Source organism: Odontomachus brunneus, unplaced genomic scaffold, assembly GCF_010583005.1.
Source record: "Odontomachus brunneus isolate Ranch 3 - 2012 unplaced genomic scaffold, Obru_v1 Obru_scaffold_010, whole genome shotgun sequence".
In the NCBI taxonomy this organism is placed as follows: Eukaryota; Metazoa; Arthropoda; class Insecta; order Hymenoptera; family Formicidae; genus Odontomachus; species Odontomachus brunneus.
The window spans coordinates 1936825-1953680 of record NW_022639460.1 but is presented as its reverse complement, the minus strand read 5'-3'; the positions used below and the strand labels follow the sequence as shown (position 1 = coordinate 1953680).

General features: G+C 38.5%; 2 protein-coding genes across 6 annotated transcripts in view; one reads left to right on the top strand and one right to left on the bottom strand.

The window, feature by feature from the left end:
* LOC116840589 overlaps window positions 1-16856 on the bottom strand; it is a 105589-nt gene that overhangs the window by 54767 nt on the left and 33966 nt on the right. The window lies entirely within an intron of this gene.
* LOC116840584 (solute carrier family 25 member 44) lies at window positions 210-6755 on the top strand. 5 transcript variants are annotated; one of them, XM_032807458.1, is made up of 6 exons: window positions 210-337; window positions 406-794; window positions 1386-1695; window positions 2838-3136; window positions 3649-3835; window positions 4572-4891. In XM_032807458.1, exons 3-6 carry the CDS (start codon window positions 1521-1523, stop codon window positions 4889-4891), a joined length of 981 nt encoding a protein of 326 aa, XP_032663349.1. In that variant the 5' UTR covers window positions 210-337; window positions 406-794; window positions 1386-1520. The 5 variants fall into 5 exon arrangements, with proteins under 5 accessions (XP_032663349.1, XP_032663350.1, XP_032663347.1 ...); XM_032807459.1 differs by having other exon boundaries at window positions 292-794; window positions 1345-1695; XM_032807456.1 differs by having other exon boundaries at window positions 293-794.

Genomic DNA, 16856 nt, shown 5'->3' with positions numbered 1-16856 from the left:
ATCGTTGAAGTCCGCGTCCACTTCATTTCAGACGTGGAAAAAGCGGGTGAAGTGCGGAGGAGGGAGGGATGGCATAAAATTTATTAGGCGACAGCCAATCGATCGTTGCCCGCAGAGTTATTTTCCCGGCAAACTGCGAGTTCATTGGCTAACGTATCACCTGTTCATCGCGCGACCTATCAGTGTTGTTCTTGTCGGTGTTCTTGTGGATGTACCGTACTGCACTTTTTGTGCACGGAGCGAGGTAGACGTATACTCGAGTTCAGACGAGAGAGAAAGGAAGACAGAAAAGTCGCAGGAGAACGTAAGAAATGTAGATGAAGGAAACGACTTCAAGGTAACTTGATCATTACGTTCTTTCGCGCAAGCGACCGACAATCCAGAGACGGACGTTCTGCTCGCCAGGTGAAGTTTGTTCTGATCAGCTGCACCGATCTGCACTTCCTACACTTCCGGCATGAAGTAAGCACATATCGCATCGTAGAAAGGACAAGGAGGCATGAGGGGCACAGAAAGAGAGTACACACGGTGCAGCTAAAAGGAACGGATCTACAATTTGCCACGGCGTCAGCTGTCCGCCGATAAGCGAGCGATTTCGCGGTCCTGCGGCCGCCAATTAATGAGACAAGCGTAGGATGTAGCGAGCGTCCGGCCACGTGAGACGCGGTAGAGCGACGGCGACGACGCGCGTCGCCTGTGCTAAGCACCGAGTGCCTTTCTTCGGAGACACGCCGACGAATTCCGCGCTGATCAAGCGGTGAAAGCTCGTAATCTCCAGGGCGCGTTACATCATTGTAAGTAAACACGAGTCTTCGTTATTCGCGAAAGGACAAGGTAGGGCGATTTCCTATGGGATCTCCCGATTTTCCCGTGGAAAATATTGCCGAGTCCGTCGGGAACGTCGCTGCGTCTTTCCTCCAAAGTGATTGCGACGAGGACACAGTCACGCGCAATTGAGATAAAACTCAGCCGCGCGAGCGAAACGCACACGTTCTTCGCGTGGAAAATCGCCCCGGCGGCGAGGCGAGTTTGTAGCGTCGAGTTTCTCCAATGCTGCCGCACAAACGGATATTGTACCGAAATTATCCACCGCCGCGAGATTTAGCGACGATTCTCGGCTTCGTCTCGCGAATCGTCGCGATTAATCGCAGCGCGATTCGGACGCGTTTCCGGATGTGCTCGAAATTCGAATGCGTCACATGTATGTCGCGAGATCTCTGGCGAGATATGAAAGTGCTCCTTCTTGAGGAGGTTAAGATAACCTAAATTCACGATATCTCGTCCTCTCTTCTCTGTACGATCACACGAGCTGAAATGAGACGAGTCATGCGTTTTGCATTTCAGTTCATTTGAGTTGGATGATGGATTAGCGGGTCCATTTGCAGGTCACTGAGAATTTAGGGCATCACGGCCTGTTACATACCGACGAGATATGCGGCATCAGGTTGGAACGAGCCCTTCGCCGACTTCTTCGTTTGAATTTATCAGCGCGAGCTACGATATCGGCGCTCACTCGTGCAATGTCTGCGGTAGAGGCGACGCCATTCATCCGCACCATCGAGTGGGATATGATGGACAAGAGCAAGTTCTTCCCATTGAGCATGCTGTCCTCGTTCTCCGTCAGGTGCTGCCTGTATCCCCTGACAGTGATCAAGACTCGTCTCCAGGTGCAGAGGCAAAATCACATGTATAATGGTACGAGCGAATTTCTTTCCACACAAGCTGAAGAATTCACTCTGTAGCACTTTCGAGTTCGTATCAAGGAAGGATTGAAGATTACAGACGCATCTTTCACACGAAATGTAATATCAATACTTTACATGGAGGGAATTTCATAGTGAGAATTAGGATTTAGAACTGTAGGATTTTGTAACCCAAGAAACGTGTCGACATTTTGCTTGAATTTGTTATCTTTACGTTTTATTTATTATTTTTACGTTTTATTTGTTATCTTTACGTTTTAAGTAAAATATACAATTCCAGAACATTATTACTTAATCCTGGACATTCTTGTTATTTTAGTATTTAAATACGAATATTTAAACTTCTAACATAAAATGTATGTATATATTCAATATTTGCATATATATTTTATGTTGAAAGTTTAAATATTTATATTTTAAGATTAAAACAATAAGAATGTTCAGAATTAGGTGCATGTCCGGCCATTAGTACTTTTACCTTACGTGCTATTTACATTTTAAGAACCAGAATGTACTGTTAAAAAATTCAATAGCAAACTCCTCAGCAAGATAAACATCACTGAAAGTGTATTGCTGCACTGTTAGAAAATTCGGAAATGAGAAGAGTTCATATGAAAACATCCATAATATTCTGATAGATTTTTATGATTGTTACGACAATTATTGATGGAGAAACTTTACAATTTTTTTAAAATATGGAGCAAATATATTGAATTGATCGTTAAATTTACATCATGCTATAATAAACTCCACTAATAATCTATGAAATGCTGCTAGAAAATGTAATGAAATTGAAAAATGTCTATATGATACATACTCTGATAGATTTTTATAATTATCACGACATAAGATAACCAATAATGAAAAGTTTACGTTGTTTTAAATTACATTTATGAAGCAAACTGTGTTATGTTGATCATTAAATTTACATCATTGCGCAATGATCAATTCTACTGGCAGTTTATTGTTATACTACCAAAAGGTATAGTAAAATTGGCAAAAGCCTATATGGCTAAAAAGCTATAATATTCTCTCCGTAACAACTGAGATTAGAAGACAATCTGACAATAAGCTTCTTCACTTGTTCATGAGGAAGAATCTCACGATTTAATTTTGCTCCTCTTGCTCCAACAGGTATGATAGATGCGTGTAGGAAAATTTACAAAATGGAAGGCTACTCGGGTCTCTACAGAGGCTTTTGGATAAGCTCCATTCAAATCGTCTCCGGGGTATTTTACGTCTCAACGTACGAAGGCGTGCGTCATTTGCTCACAGCCACATCCATCGGTCATGTGGACTCGAAAGTCAAAGCGTTGATTGCTGGTGGTGCTGCCAGTTTAGTCGGGCAGACGATAGTGGTGCCATTCGACGTTCTTAGCCAACATCTCATGGTTCTCGGGATCAACAAACACGGCAGGATATCCGTAGACAAGGTGCGTCGTGACGAGAAAGAGTAGTGAAATGAACGAAACTTCGCTTAGACGAACGAAATTCATTCGAGCAAACGCTTAGTTGACTGAACAAATTATATAGCTATTATGAAGTTTAATAACCAACTTAGTACAATAGATTTGTTTCATAAATGCAATTTAAAGCAACGTAAACTATTCATTATTGATTACCTTACGTCGTGATAATCATAAAAATCTATCAGAGCATTATAGAGCTTTTCATCATATATATGGACTCTTCTCAATTTCACTATATCTGCTAGTAGTACAGCAGTAACAGTCTAGTAGTAGTCAGTCAGTAGAGTCATTTGACTCGATGATTTAATCAATAATTGTAATATATTGTCGCAACAATGTGTAATTTATTCAGTAAACGCAATATTTCTTTGAGTGAGGATGACTGTCGATTTTGTTGGTCCAATAGTTTCTTTTTCTCAGTGTGCATATGTGACAGTGATAGATTCACTATTTGTGAATGACATAATCTGTTTCAGTTCGGGATGAACCCGCTAGGTATAACCTTCGAGCCTGGCAAGACCCGCGCGCAAATCTCCGCAGAGATAATCAAGTTGATCTATCAGAGAGACGGTTACCGCGGTTTCTATAGAGGCTACGTGGCGTCTTTGTGTGCGTACGTGCCCAATAGTGCTCTTTGGTGGGGACTGTACACAGTTTATCAAGGTAAACGTTTTGTTGAAGGACCACAGTTCATGAAGAGAATATTATAGTTTTCTCATTTAAATTTTTCTCAATGTTACTATGTTTTATAGTAATACAGGAACAAATTGTCAATAGAGTTGATCTTGCTAAGAAATATATTAAATTTTCTAGTAGTAGAATTATATTCCAATATACTAATTTTAGGAACTAAAATAAGTTCCTAAAATGAGCAAGTAAAATATAAATAGTTTTGTTTTAGTTCCTAAAAACTAATTGTAATTGGTGTAATTTAAAGTGGAAAAATAGAAATCTTAGTTCTCACAAGAGTAAAATTATTTATATTTTATTTATATTAGGGATCATACTTATATTTTAAGAACCACAAAATGTCTACTGTATAGTTTATATATTTTGGTTCTTAAAATATAAAAATAGCGCTCTCCTAAAATAAATGAATAAGATATAAATAGTTTTATTTTAGTCCCTAAAATCTTGAAGATAGAATCTGAAGTGGGCAAGTAGGAATTTTAGTTTTCAAGATAAAATTACGTATTTTAGGAACTGAGATGTAATTGACACGTAAGAAACGATTAGAAATTAAAACAGAATGCCAATATGTCCTTTGGTTACAAAATTCTATAGCGTTTTTTACTATAAAATTCTCACCGTGTAATTGAGACATTTTTTAACTGCTTAATTACTCGTTGATAAAAAAGGCGATAACATTTCTCGTGCATTTCTCGATATTTGTATGCAGACGAGCTTCTGAGACTGCTCCCTAGTTGGTTCTCGCACTTGTGCATACAAGCGATCGCAGGCACGCTCGGCGGATTCACCACCACGATCATCACGAACCCGTTGGACATCGTGAGGGCGAGATTGCAAGTGCAGAGGCTAGACAGCATGTTCAGCGCCTTCAGGATCCTGTGGATCGAGGAGGGACTGCACATGTTCACCAAAGGACTGTCCGCGAGGCTCGTACAATCCGCGTGTTTCAGCTTCTCGATTATTCTAGGCTACGAGACTATCAAGAGAATGAGCATAAACGAGGAGTACAAGAGACACATTCGGTGGTGAAAGTTCCGGACTTAGTGTATTATTATTTTTAATCTCTCGCGCGAGGGGACGGGGAGGGTGAACGGTGGAACGTGCGACTTTGCCCGCGAAAAGATCTCTCTTCTCGGCTTGTGAACACGAGAAGTACGCGGTGCAGACAGATCCACGCGTTCCCGACGCCTCGCGCTCGACGAGCTGAACGAAGCAATGAAATAAAGCGACCGTAATTCAAAGATTTCCTCCGTTTGCTTCTGAATCTTCGCGATCCTTTTAACGACGACATGCGACCGTGCTGCGTGCAAAAAGTATGAGCACGTGATGTCGCACAAATCGCTTATACGACGCAATAATCTCGTAATGGAACTTATACGACGCAATAATCTCGTAATGGACTTTGAGACTTTGACACGAGCTTTGAAAAAGAAGAGATTGACTTCGACAAGTCAACTGGTGAACAAAAAAGTGTTTGACAAAAAGAAGAGAAAGAGAAAAGAGAAAGAGAGAGGGATTAGATTGTCGTGATCGTTCTCGAGACATCGCTGCATCGTATTCTACGCATTCTTTTCCGCAACGAGAGAGACCCGAGAAAGACGCACTCACGCGAGTGTTCCGTTCCCGGCGTTACTGTATATTTATACATCATTTTTTCGTGAAACACCAAAGAGGAGAGATGACTGCGATTTGATCAGCATATCGTCAGTTAAGAACAACAATATCTTATCGACGTTCTTTGAGATCTTTGAGGCTGTACAGATGCTAACTAGGTTGTTATGTTTGCAGGAGTCGCTGTTATTTTTCGTTATGTGGGAGGGGGGACAGTAGTAGTAATGATAATAATAAGAGCAACAAGAAACAATAATAATAATTAAAAAAGTAGCTACTGTACAGTTGTCCGTTTTATATCGTTACCGAAAAACACGCAGTGCAATTTGATACGTCACGTCGTCTCATCCGGACGAAATATGGAGGGGAGGGAGAGGAAGAAGAGGAGAAGAGATCTCGCATATATCGTGTGCGTGAAACGAGTGCTCCGAGAGTCCGGATGCTGCGAAACAACGTGGGATGAGAACGTGATGAGCGGCGTTCGCGTGGAACACCGACGCGGAGATCGACACGCATTTTGTGCGCGAACACTACGTTGTTACACGGAGTACAAAGTTTGTAATATGCGTTAGATATGTTACTGTGATATACGCCCATAACACACGTCTCATTCGTGCCTCGACGACGGTCCGCTGTATATTCATTGTGCGCTTGTTTCTCATGGTATGTGTGTGTGTATCTGCGCGTATGATGTGTGCATGTGTGGTATGTATATGTGCGCGTGTGTAGGACGTGTTACCATAGAACGATCCTAGTCAATTCAGGGCATATGTATGAAAATATGCACGCATAATATATAATTGTGTGTGTATATATCGGTCGTTGTCGACTCGAATAGAACGTAAAATGAAATACCTGAACCGAGCAGACTATTTACCGTTCACACACCGAGATATAGAGACAGAGGTACATTGTGTAAAGGTATTATTTAATATTTCCACCTCTGTGTACCATGTACATACAGTTGAACCGAGATCCTTAATAAACACCGGGACGAACGCAAATAAATTGTATCAGCCACGTTAAAAAAGCTTGCGTGTCAGCCTCGCGCTCGTTCTATTCTCCCGTCCAAAGGAATCTGAATTGTGCGCGGATCTTTTCGAAATCGTTGAATCCCTACTTTGAATCGTTCACTGGGGAGATAATGTTCGGTATGGATAACTAGAATCTTATAGTGAAAGAATTATTGTCAGAAGAACAATTTTTGTAGAAAGAGTAGCGTTGCGGTGTGGCATCGAGAGAAAAGATATTTAAAGAATAAACAAATATTTTTTCCATGTGAGTACCAATATTTATAACATATTTACTTTAACCTATATTCCTTTATTTAAATAGGATAAACAATTGTTGAAAAAAAAAAAAAACAATTCATGAAAAACTAAGATTTTAAGAAAATACGTATTTTCTTATTTGAAAAAAATTGTTCTTATATTAAAAAAATATTAGTACAAGTACAAGTAGATACGTTATTAGTACTCACTGGAATAAATGTCTTTTGTTTCAGATATTTTGAGATCCTTAGTAATAATAAACTCATGCGTATTGCTATTATTTCTTTTTTGTTAGAATAAGAACATATAATTGGCGTCGAAGATAATTATATAATTTTAAAATGATTAATCTTTTTTCCATCTCAGGGCTGATTTTTCAATAATAGTTTGGATTTAAATCCGAGTTTAAAATCTGTTTTAAATATGTATTTGGACAAGTGTTGAGTATTAATTGATTAAAATTTTCTCTGACTAAACTAACCAGCAAATTAATGATCAAAATCAATCGTCATATATCACAAAATCACAAATAATTTCATCGATTGATGAAATTAGTTGTCGACCAAATTTTGATATGACTGATTAATTAATAATCGATTTCATTAATAGATTAAATTATTCGTGATTATATATATGTATGACGATTGGTTAATTTTGATTATTGATTTACCGACTATTCTTGTCAATAATAAAAATTAATCAATCCTCGCACATAAAATAATTTCATCGATCGAAGAAATAAATTATTGATAACACTTGCGTGTGATCAGTAATATATTGACTAGTAATTAATTTCATCAATCGATGAAATTATTCATAATTACATACATGACGATTAATTAATCATGATTGTTGATTTATCGACCATTTCCAATGTAAATTTGAATCAATTAACGCCTAACCTTGGTTCGAACAGAGTTCGAACTTAAACCTAAGTTTAAGAGCTATTATGGAAAAATCAGAGCTGTACGCCGATACGCACCGGCGAGTGTTACACGTACGACGACGATACATAATGTATCGTATACGATTAATTAGTTTTAACGCCACACGCATTACCGCGGGTATGAGCGAGGCGAGGCGTGCTTCGCGGCGCAGCGACGCGAGCGAGAAAACCGAATTAACGATCTAACGAGCGGCCGCTTTGAAACGAGCTCTCGGCCGACATGCAAATCGCGGAAGAGGGGCCCGAGAGGAGGTTGAACGAACCCCCTTCCTTCTCGCGTTAGGTAGACAAAGGCCGAGTTCCTACGTGCATCTGCCGCGCGATGCAACGATGCGTCGATTGGTATGCACCGCGGAGTAGATCGATCTGACATCTCCGATGACTAGGCGCCAGATTGGCGCTGCGATTTCTATGCCGGCCGTCGCTCCTCTACGTAAGAGGACGCATGAATTACCAGCCAGCCAGCTAGCTAGCTACCTATCCGCTACCAGCGAGGTAACGCCCGTTGGCGATTAATCGAATCCAAGCGAAACGGCCTTCGCGCAGAGACGACATGCAAAACTCATAATTGCATAATTGCACGTGCGCGCAGCCTCGCACCGAGCGTCCGTCACGTGAATGTCAAGTGTCGGGGTCAGCCGAAATGAACCCTGCAGTTCTCCTCGGCGATGTGGAAGCTTAGATAAGGATTTTGTCGTCGAAATGCGAAAACTTGGTACAGCGAAGCATAAAAATGCGGCCATGTTTCGTTGCTTTTGAGATATAAGCAAACATGTCTTGAAACGGAATTTCAAGCTCAAGGAGTTACGCTCTTTGTCAAAATGGGATCAACCAAATGTGTCTGGCAAATGCAACCAAAAAATTTCATTGTCGTTATGTGCGGTTTGCTTTCTCAATAATTAACGAAAAGATAAAAGGCAAATTGGAGTTCAAGCACTAATGCAGTAAAATCTAAAAGTGTTAATAATAAATAAAAAATAAGATATTTCTCTCAGCAAGAAATGTCTGAATAACACCATTCTGTGATACATACAAATAGCAATATGTATGCAATATGTTTGTCTAATCGGATATTTGTATGTATCACAGAATTATGTTTTTCGGACATTTCTTGCTGAGAGAAATATCTTATTTTTTCTTTACATATTAACACTTATACAAGCTATGTGCAGCAAATGGACACAGATTTAATTTAAATCTGTGCCTATATATATCCATTTGCTGTACATAGCTTGTATAAGTGTAATATGTAAAGAAAAAATAAGATATTTCTCTTAGCAAGAAATGTCTGAATAACATCATTCTGTGATACATACAAATAGCAATATATATGCAATATGTTTGTCTAATCGGATCTGCCTTGGTGGGTCTGATGGTACGGACATGTTACATTAGTAGTGAAGATTAGAGAGTTTTCAAAAATTGGCTGAGTAGCTTAATTGTGACACTGAAGAGAGTCCATGAATGGGCTGAAATGTTTGTAACTCGACATTTATAAATAAATATTTCTCTATACGTTAAGAACTATCACCTACAATTTTAAGTTTTACTGCACTAGTACATCCGTTCTTGAACTCCAATTTGCCTTTTATCTTTTCGTCAATTAATTTTTATTTGTTAGAAAATCTGTTTTTGAAAACTGAATTATACCCATTCACGATTAATTATTAAATTCATACGTAAGAAAAGTGGAAATTACGTTTCATAGAGAAAAAACTCGCGATAATTTCCCAAGTGTGGGATTTTCATTCACCAAGAAAGGTACTTCAAATGGCAAAATTATTCTCAGTTATGATTATCATATCTTTTAGATAATTCTCGAAGCGGAGTCGGGAATATAATTAAGATACCGAGAAGAAATTATCACTTACATTCATACATTTTTATTATCATTACATTCATGAACATTTTTATTATCTATTTTTCACGCTCTGTGTCTGTGTCTTTGATATTTAAAGAATTCGCGTGAATTTTATATCGCACGTGCATACGATGACGCGCGAACATGTGACTGCGTGTGATACATTTCATCACGCGACGTGGTAGCAGCCATCTACCGTGGCACTGATGCATTATGCAATCCCGCGCTTCGTGCGTTCTTCTTATCTACGGGGTATCTTATCATTTCAAGCTTCCTACGTGCAATCGGAGCAGTTCTCCGGATGTGTTCTAGTACGCGGTCGCCATCGCTAGATGCCCGCACGATTTACAATTGCTGTACGAGGCATATCAATCCGACCGAATTTTCGAGTTTTTTAACACGCTGCATATTTATTTGTAGGTTTCTCTAAATAACAAAAATAGTAATATAAAGTAATATAAAGTTTAACAGTTAATTAATATACAGGGTGTCCGGTAACTGATTGACCAACCGCCGTGTACAGGTCAAAATAATGTCATAAAAGTTATATATCATTTTGAAATTTTCTCAATATTTATTCCGTAATTAATTAAAATGTATAAACGAATGAACGTCTGTGAAGATGGCACCACATTTAAAAAAAAATCAATTTATTATCATAGTTCTGATCGCACCCCAATGAGTTCTAGAGTTCTAGATAACATTTAGAAATAGTTCCGGCGAAATAAAGTAAAAAAACCAATTTTGAAGTTTTGGAGTGCTAAGTTCACAAAATGAGGTAAGAAAAATGACCGTAACTTTTTAACGGTGGCACCAAATAAATTTCATCATTAGAGTTCTTTATAGAACTCTTGTGGTGCTATCCAGAACTCCGATCAGAACGCCGGAAATGTTAAATAAATTTCACCCCCTCAGAACTTAGAAATTTTCATGAAACCGAATCTTCGAACGCCTAGAACTTATTTCTCATTGCTTTTAGCTGGAAGAATCATAAATATAATCGACAGAACTCTTCGGGGTGCTACCAGAACTCCGATCAGAACGCCGGAAATGTTAAATAAATTTCACCCCCTCAGAACTTAGAAATTTTCATGAAACCGAATCTTCGAACGCCTAGAACTTATTTCTCATTGCTTTTAGCTGGAAGAATCATAAATATAATCGACAGAACTCTTCGGGGTGCTACCAGAACTCCGATCAGAACGTCGGAAATGTTAAATAAATTTCACGCTATTAATTATTTCTGTCGACTGTAACGTTTAGAGATAGGAGGACAATCGATAGAATAATTTGGGGAGAAAAAGGACTATCATAACTAGCACTAAAACACAAATAGCACACTGGAAAAAATTTTGTTCTAGGCGTTCGAAGATTCGGTTAAAAAAGGGTAAAATTTTTTTAAATAATTCCAGCGTTCTAACCGGAGTTCTGGATAGCCACAAGAGTTCTATAAAGAACTCTAATGATAAAATTTATTTGGTGCAACCGTTAAAAAGTTACGGTCATTTTTCTTACCTCATTTTGTGAACTTAGCACCCCAAAACAAATTGGTTTTTTTACTTTATTTCGCCGGAACTATTTCTAAATGTTATCTAGAACTCTAGAACTCATTAGGGTGTGATCAGAACTATGATAATAAATTGATTTTTTTTTAAATGTGGTGCCATCTTCACAGACGTAACGAATGAGCTCACAAGAAGCGGTAGGACAGGCTCTGCGTGTAAAAGAAATGGCTTACTTCTTAGCAACGATGAGTAAACAGTTGATTTCGAGGCGGAGTAACAAGCGATACGTACACATTTCGAAATCAGCTGTTTACTCATTACGGAATAAATATTGGAGAATATTACAAATATACGGAGAAAATTTCAAAATAGTATATAACTTTTGATATTATTTTGACCCGTTCTACTCGTACACGGCGGTTGCTCGATCAGTTACATCCTGTATAATGTTTCAAAACATTTTATCTATTTTCGCAAAATTAATTCCCGAAAATGTTTTTTTTTCAGAGCGTTACATTAATTTAGCCTGTTGAGGATTGAAATTTTCTCAGTCTCTAATTTTTCCAGTCGTGTTTACCTTTTCATGCGTTTCAACGTGACAAAGTTAAATTTCTATTCGCAGTAAACCGAACGAAATTACGAACGCGTGCAGTTCGTAACTGCAACAAGAGTACGATGTGGCCGCCGCAGTCGCGCAAACATCACGCAGAAGCGAACGTTCGCTGACTTCCCTATTTCCAGCGAGATCAAACATTCGCGCGGATCGGTGCGCGAGGGGAAGGAGAATATTATTCGGAGAACGATGCGCGCCACACGAACGTCTCCTCTCCTCCCGTTCTTTGAGGATTCGTCAGTAGCGCCGAAGCTAAAAAGGGTCGCTGCGCGGACCTTTTTTATCCCGCGGAGACATCAAGGCGAGTCTCTTCCCTTTTTATCTTCGGGATTTTTAAATGACACCCGTCGCGGTGGGTCGCGGGATCGTTCGTTTCACGTTAGCGTGAAATATCGGGCGGCGTGCATTCGGCAATTTTTCCAGAGGAGATACGCGCAACGTCTCGACGCGACGTCGTATATCGCAACCTTCCGCCTCGCTCTGAAATTCTCTCCGAGTTGTCGCATTTCGCAGCACGATTAATTGGTGCATTATTGGTGATTAATTGGTTTATTATTAATTTCTTAGAACTTTCGCGAGCATTGAATGTATCGAACAAATGTAAGCTTCTTTTTCAAAAGAGCCATATATAATGTAATTATGTATGTGTAATTTAGTTCGCGAAATTGTAAACCGAGGCAGGGAGATCGAGTCAACTGTTAAAAGGATGTGTAAAGTGGAAGGAGAGAGAGGTTAACGAAGTCGCGTAAAGTAGATAGGTAGATAGGCCGTGGCCGTTCGGATAATCGTTTTGCGTGGCCGATTTATAGACAGCGACAATCCAGGTTGTACAATTACCTGTATCTAATTGTGTTATATATATATATATATATATATATATCTTGCTATTTATCACGAAATGGAGTAATCTTTATTGACCGGTGAAGAAAGACTATGATATAAAAGGAGACAAAAAGCACTACGGCCGCCGCCCGCGCTTACACTAATTTCTCAGGACATTTAATTGAATAATTAATCCTCACACATGGCACACACTGGGGTCGTTTTCGTTCTCGTTTATCTACATTCCGTAAAAGTGCTAATAGAAATCGATAAAACACAATAAGTATATTCTTAGATCTGTAGAATAGAATTATGTACAAAAATGATTGCAAATATTCATTTAAGTGTTTCATTTTATTGCGAATATAAAGAAAAATGCAATGAAAAAAAAACGTTAGTTTATATAAAAATTTGTAACTTTTCTGAAAACAGATTTAAAAAATTAACACTTTAGACTTTTCTTGTTTTTCAATATTTTAAGAAAAAACCTTTAAGAGAAAAAATATGCATCTAAATTTGTCAAAAAGGATAATTATTTGGATAATTATTTTTATACGAAAATACATCATTTTTAGTCAAGAGGCGAATAAAATCGTTAATAATTAAAAATTTTTGCGGTGTGTGTATTAATCTATTTGCAATTTATTTATTAAAATTATATATTAAAATTGTTACACAAAGATTAACTATATTTGAACTTTTTTTTAAAATTCGCGACTAGAGTTTAATCGCTTGTTTAATAAAAATTTAAACCGAAATAATAAAAAGCTCCTCGAATAGATTAACTAACACAAAGGATCGGTCTAAGTATGGAAGGTTGATTCTCCGCGTACGATAATCGAAGAAAAAAATTTCGATACGTGCGTTTAACATACTGGACAATTTTATCCTCCCACAATCATATTAATATTAAAATCATATTAATATTAATATTAAAAAGTAATATTAGTATTTAATAGCACTAAGACATCCGTGCTTGCTCCTTATGTGCCTTTTCAAATCTTACTGTTAGTTAATAAAAATTTGCTTTGCTACATTGAGTTGAACCAACTTTTTCTTCGGAAAAGTTTTATAATATATCGTTTGTAATAAACCGTATCTTTTGTAAAGAGGATAAATTCTTCTTTTGAGAGCACATTTGATTGTGGAATTTGGTTGTGGAAATTAAAATTTGGTTAAAATGGGATCAACGAAATGTTTGGTAATTGCAATAAAAAAATTCAATTGCTGCTATTTTGTTTTGCTTGGTGACTAAAAATAAATATGTTACTGAGAAAGTAAGACAAAATAGCGGCAATTAAATTTTTTGGTTGTATAATTACCAAACATTTGATTGATCTCATTTTAACCAAATTTTGATTTCGTCAACCAAATTTTCTTTTTCAGTGTGCGGACAGGTTCTCGAAGAACTTCTCGGGACTCTCGGGTGAAGATGGAAAGCAACGGAGGTCACCCCAGGTAAAATGCCGCTTTGTTCTACGCAGCTGATTTCTTTCTCTCTTTGTAAAAAAGAGCGATTGCGGATTTGCGCTTCGAGGAACTTGGAAGTGCGCGCAACGGGACATTGTGCGTTGTGCTTCACAATGTGCTCTATTCACTCGCAGTCGTTAACGGAATTTTCGGAGGCCCGTCGTTCGGGAAGAGGAGGAAAACACGGAACGACGCACGCGGCTCTCTCTCATTAGCGACGTTCGTCCGTCATCTCTCTTTCGCGGCCTACGGGGCAGCCTCTTTTCCCGAAATGACTCTCCTTGCTTCATTTTCCAAGGACTATTCTCGCTACCCTCATTATGTCCCGGCCGCAACGGACAAAACGAGCACGCTGACTGACGCCGTGGAAGAGAATAGCTCGCGGCGAACGACGACCTTACGCGCCGAAGTGTCGCTTCGCACCTACGGCGCACTTAGAACGTCAGCGCGCCTGGACTCAGGTCTGTTCTCTTCCTTTTGCCAGCGACTTCCGCATTTTCCCCACTATTTTTCTCCTCCGCCTCCCCCCTGTAATGTCTGAATATAGGGGAGACCTAGATGGAGTATGTTGTTCGTGTTTTATTAGTATTTATCTTGAGAGAAATAGTGGATACGAAATCGCGAAATGATCCTTTCAGAACATAGATAAGAGATGTCGGGGCTAGATACTCTATATTTAAGAATTTCGAAGTTACAACTAATTGTGGTGACTGACTGTATAAATATGATAAGGGCAACTTTCTTCTATATATCAATGTCCGCCACGATCCTGTTAACTAAATATTTTGTTTTGTAATGATCAAAATATTAACATGCAATAACATAGCCATTTTGCCTTAGTACCTTAGGTTCAGTTGCACAAGATAAATAAGCCCTGTATAAAATATATATCTTGACTGATAGTAGTTCTATAGTCTCCGCGAAAGGTCTCTAGTCTTCCTGCCGATTCTTAATTATGGGTCAATTTTAATTAATTATAACTTAATTATGGGCCAACTCGTCTGCCCATATACCATATGTCAATTATTTTACGAATGGAAATTGCGTTTATTACCAGAAATAGTATACGATACACTTGCAAGAAATTTGACTCTAATTAGTAACAATTGTTCAATTTTATTCAGTCACGATGGAGAATATTGATACAAAATTTCGAGAGGCTCGAAAATTAATTTTGCTATTACCAAATCGGTTTTTTCTATTTATTAACTGTAACATTATTGCTATTTTAATGAAACACAGGGACAAGTATTTATGTTTTCAAAAATTTTCATTTCGCGATTTTGTATCCACTATTCCTTTCAAGAAAAATACTAAAAAGGCACATGAACAACATGCATAGCCACATATAGCCCCGATCTCTCCAACATTTACACACATGTATCGGTATCTCCGGAAAGATTAATTCCCAATCCTCGAAAACACAATTATCCTTGTGGAGAAAGTGTCTCTCTTGATATGGTATATCTAAATCGAACGAGACTCGCGCACGCGGTCGGCAAGACACGTTCTATTTCTCCTAAGCGGGCATACGTCGGCCAGACGCACCGTGGTTCTTTATAACGAGCGCGCTTTTTCTTCGAGACCCCTTAGTTACTCGGAAAAAGGAAGCGACGTTAATGTCGCGCAACCCGGCCACGCTAGACGCCACGACCGTGGTGGAGACCTTGTCCGTCGTCTGCCCTTCGTGTTTGAATTTAGACGAGATTTAGTTCCAGGAAAAGAGAGATCGCGAAGGGTTTTTGCACGCTGATCAGTTTTTCTAATCTATCGCGAAATGAGAAATCTTAGCACTTTATTGGTCATATATAAAAAAAGAAACTAAAGAAAAAAAAATATATATATAGAAGAAGATTAAAACAAAAGGAATCGACTAAAATGCGAAAGAAGAAGTTTATAAATTTTTATAAATGAGTCACAATTAGTTGCCTGAAAAGTAACTGCGAAATTCTAATCCGGGACATCTAGCCCCGGTATTCTCTGCACGTTAATTTGAGAATATTGTGCTTGGAATATTTCTTTTTTGGTTTCAGGAGAATTATCCTGAGACCATATATAGATTCTGTTAAAGATATTATATTTTTCCGGGTATATACTTCTTTAAAAATATATCACATTCTTCTAATTTCAGAAGAAGAAAAAATTGTCTTTGAAGAGACTAATAATTCTGAATGATTTTTCTCTACAGACTCTTTCCAAGCTTTGACTGTCGTACTGGCTTGATTACGCATCAAAGATCTGAGTATTTACGCACCCGCGTCTAATCACATTTCTAATCTCGTGTCTGATCACATCGTCGGGAACTTGAAGCGCCGTCTCTGAAATAATTTTGCAATTGCGGCATTCTATAATTGCAATATTGCTTCTACAGGATATACGTCGCCAAAAATATCTAATATCTATTTTCATACAGCGTTTGCACTCGAAAAGCAAGACACTGCCTCGACAACGTTCCAAGCTAAATACAGGTCTCACCGCTCGACTGTTGCACTCACGCATCGGTCTAGTGACGTATGTTACATAATGCATTTTTTTAATGCAGATGCAGGAGTTAAAAATAATTGAACCCGTTGAACCTACAAAATACCGTGTTCGCGCACCCATGCGAGCACATATACGTGCTACGTGCTTACTCCCGAGAAATACAAGCGACGAAACGAGATGGGGTAGGCAGCAGATAGATAGGTGCGTTCTAAATCCGCGTACCGTATAAATCATCGCGCTCACGCACGTGCGTGCGTGCGTGCAAGCAGCGCTCACGTGCCACAACGGACAAACGAAGGAAGGAACGAACGAGCGAGCGGCTGGCTGTGCTCACACGAGAGAGGCAAATATATATATATATATATATATATATATATATATATATATATATATATATATATATATATATTT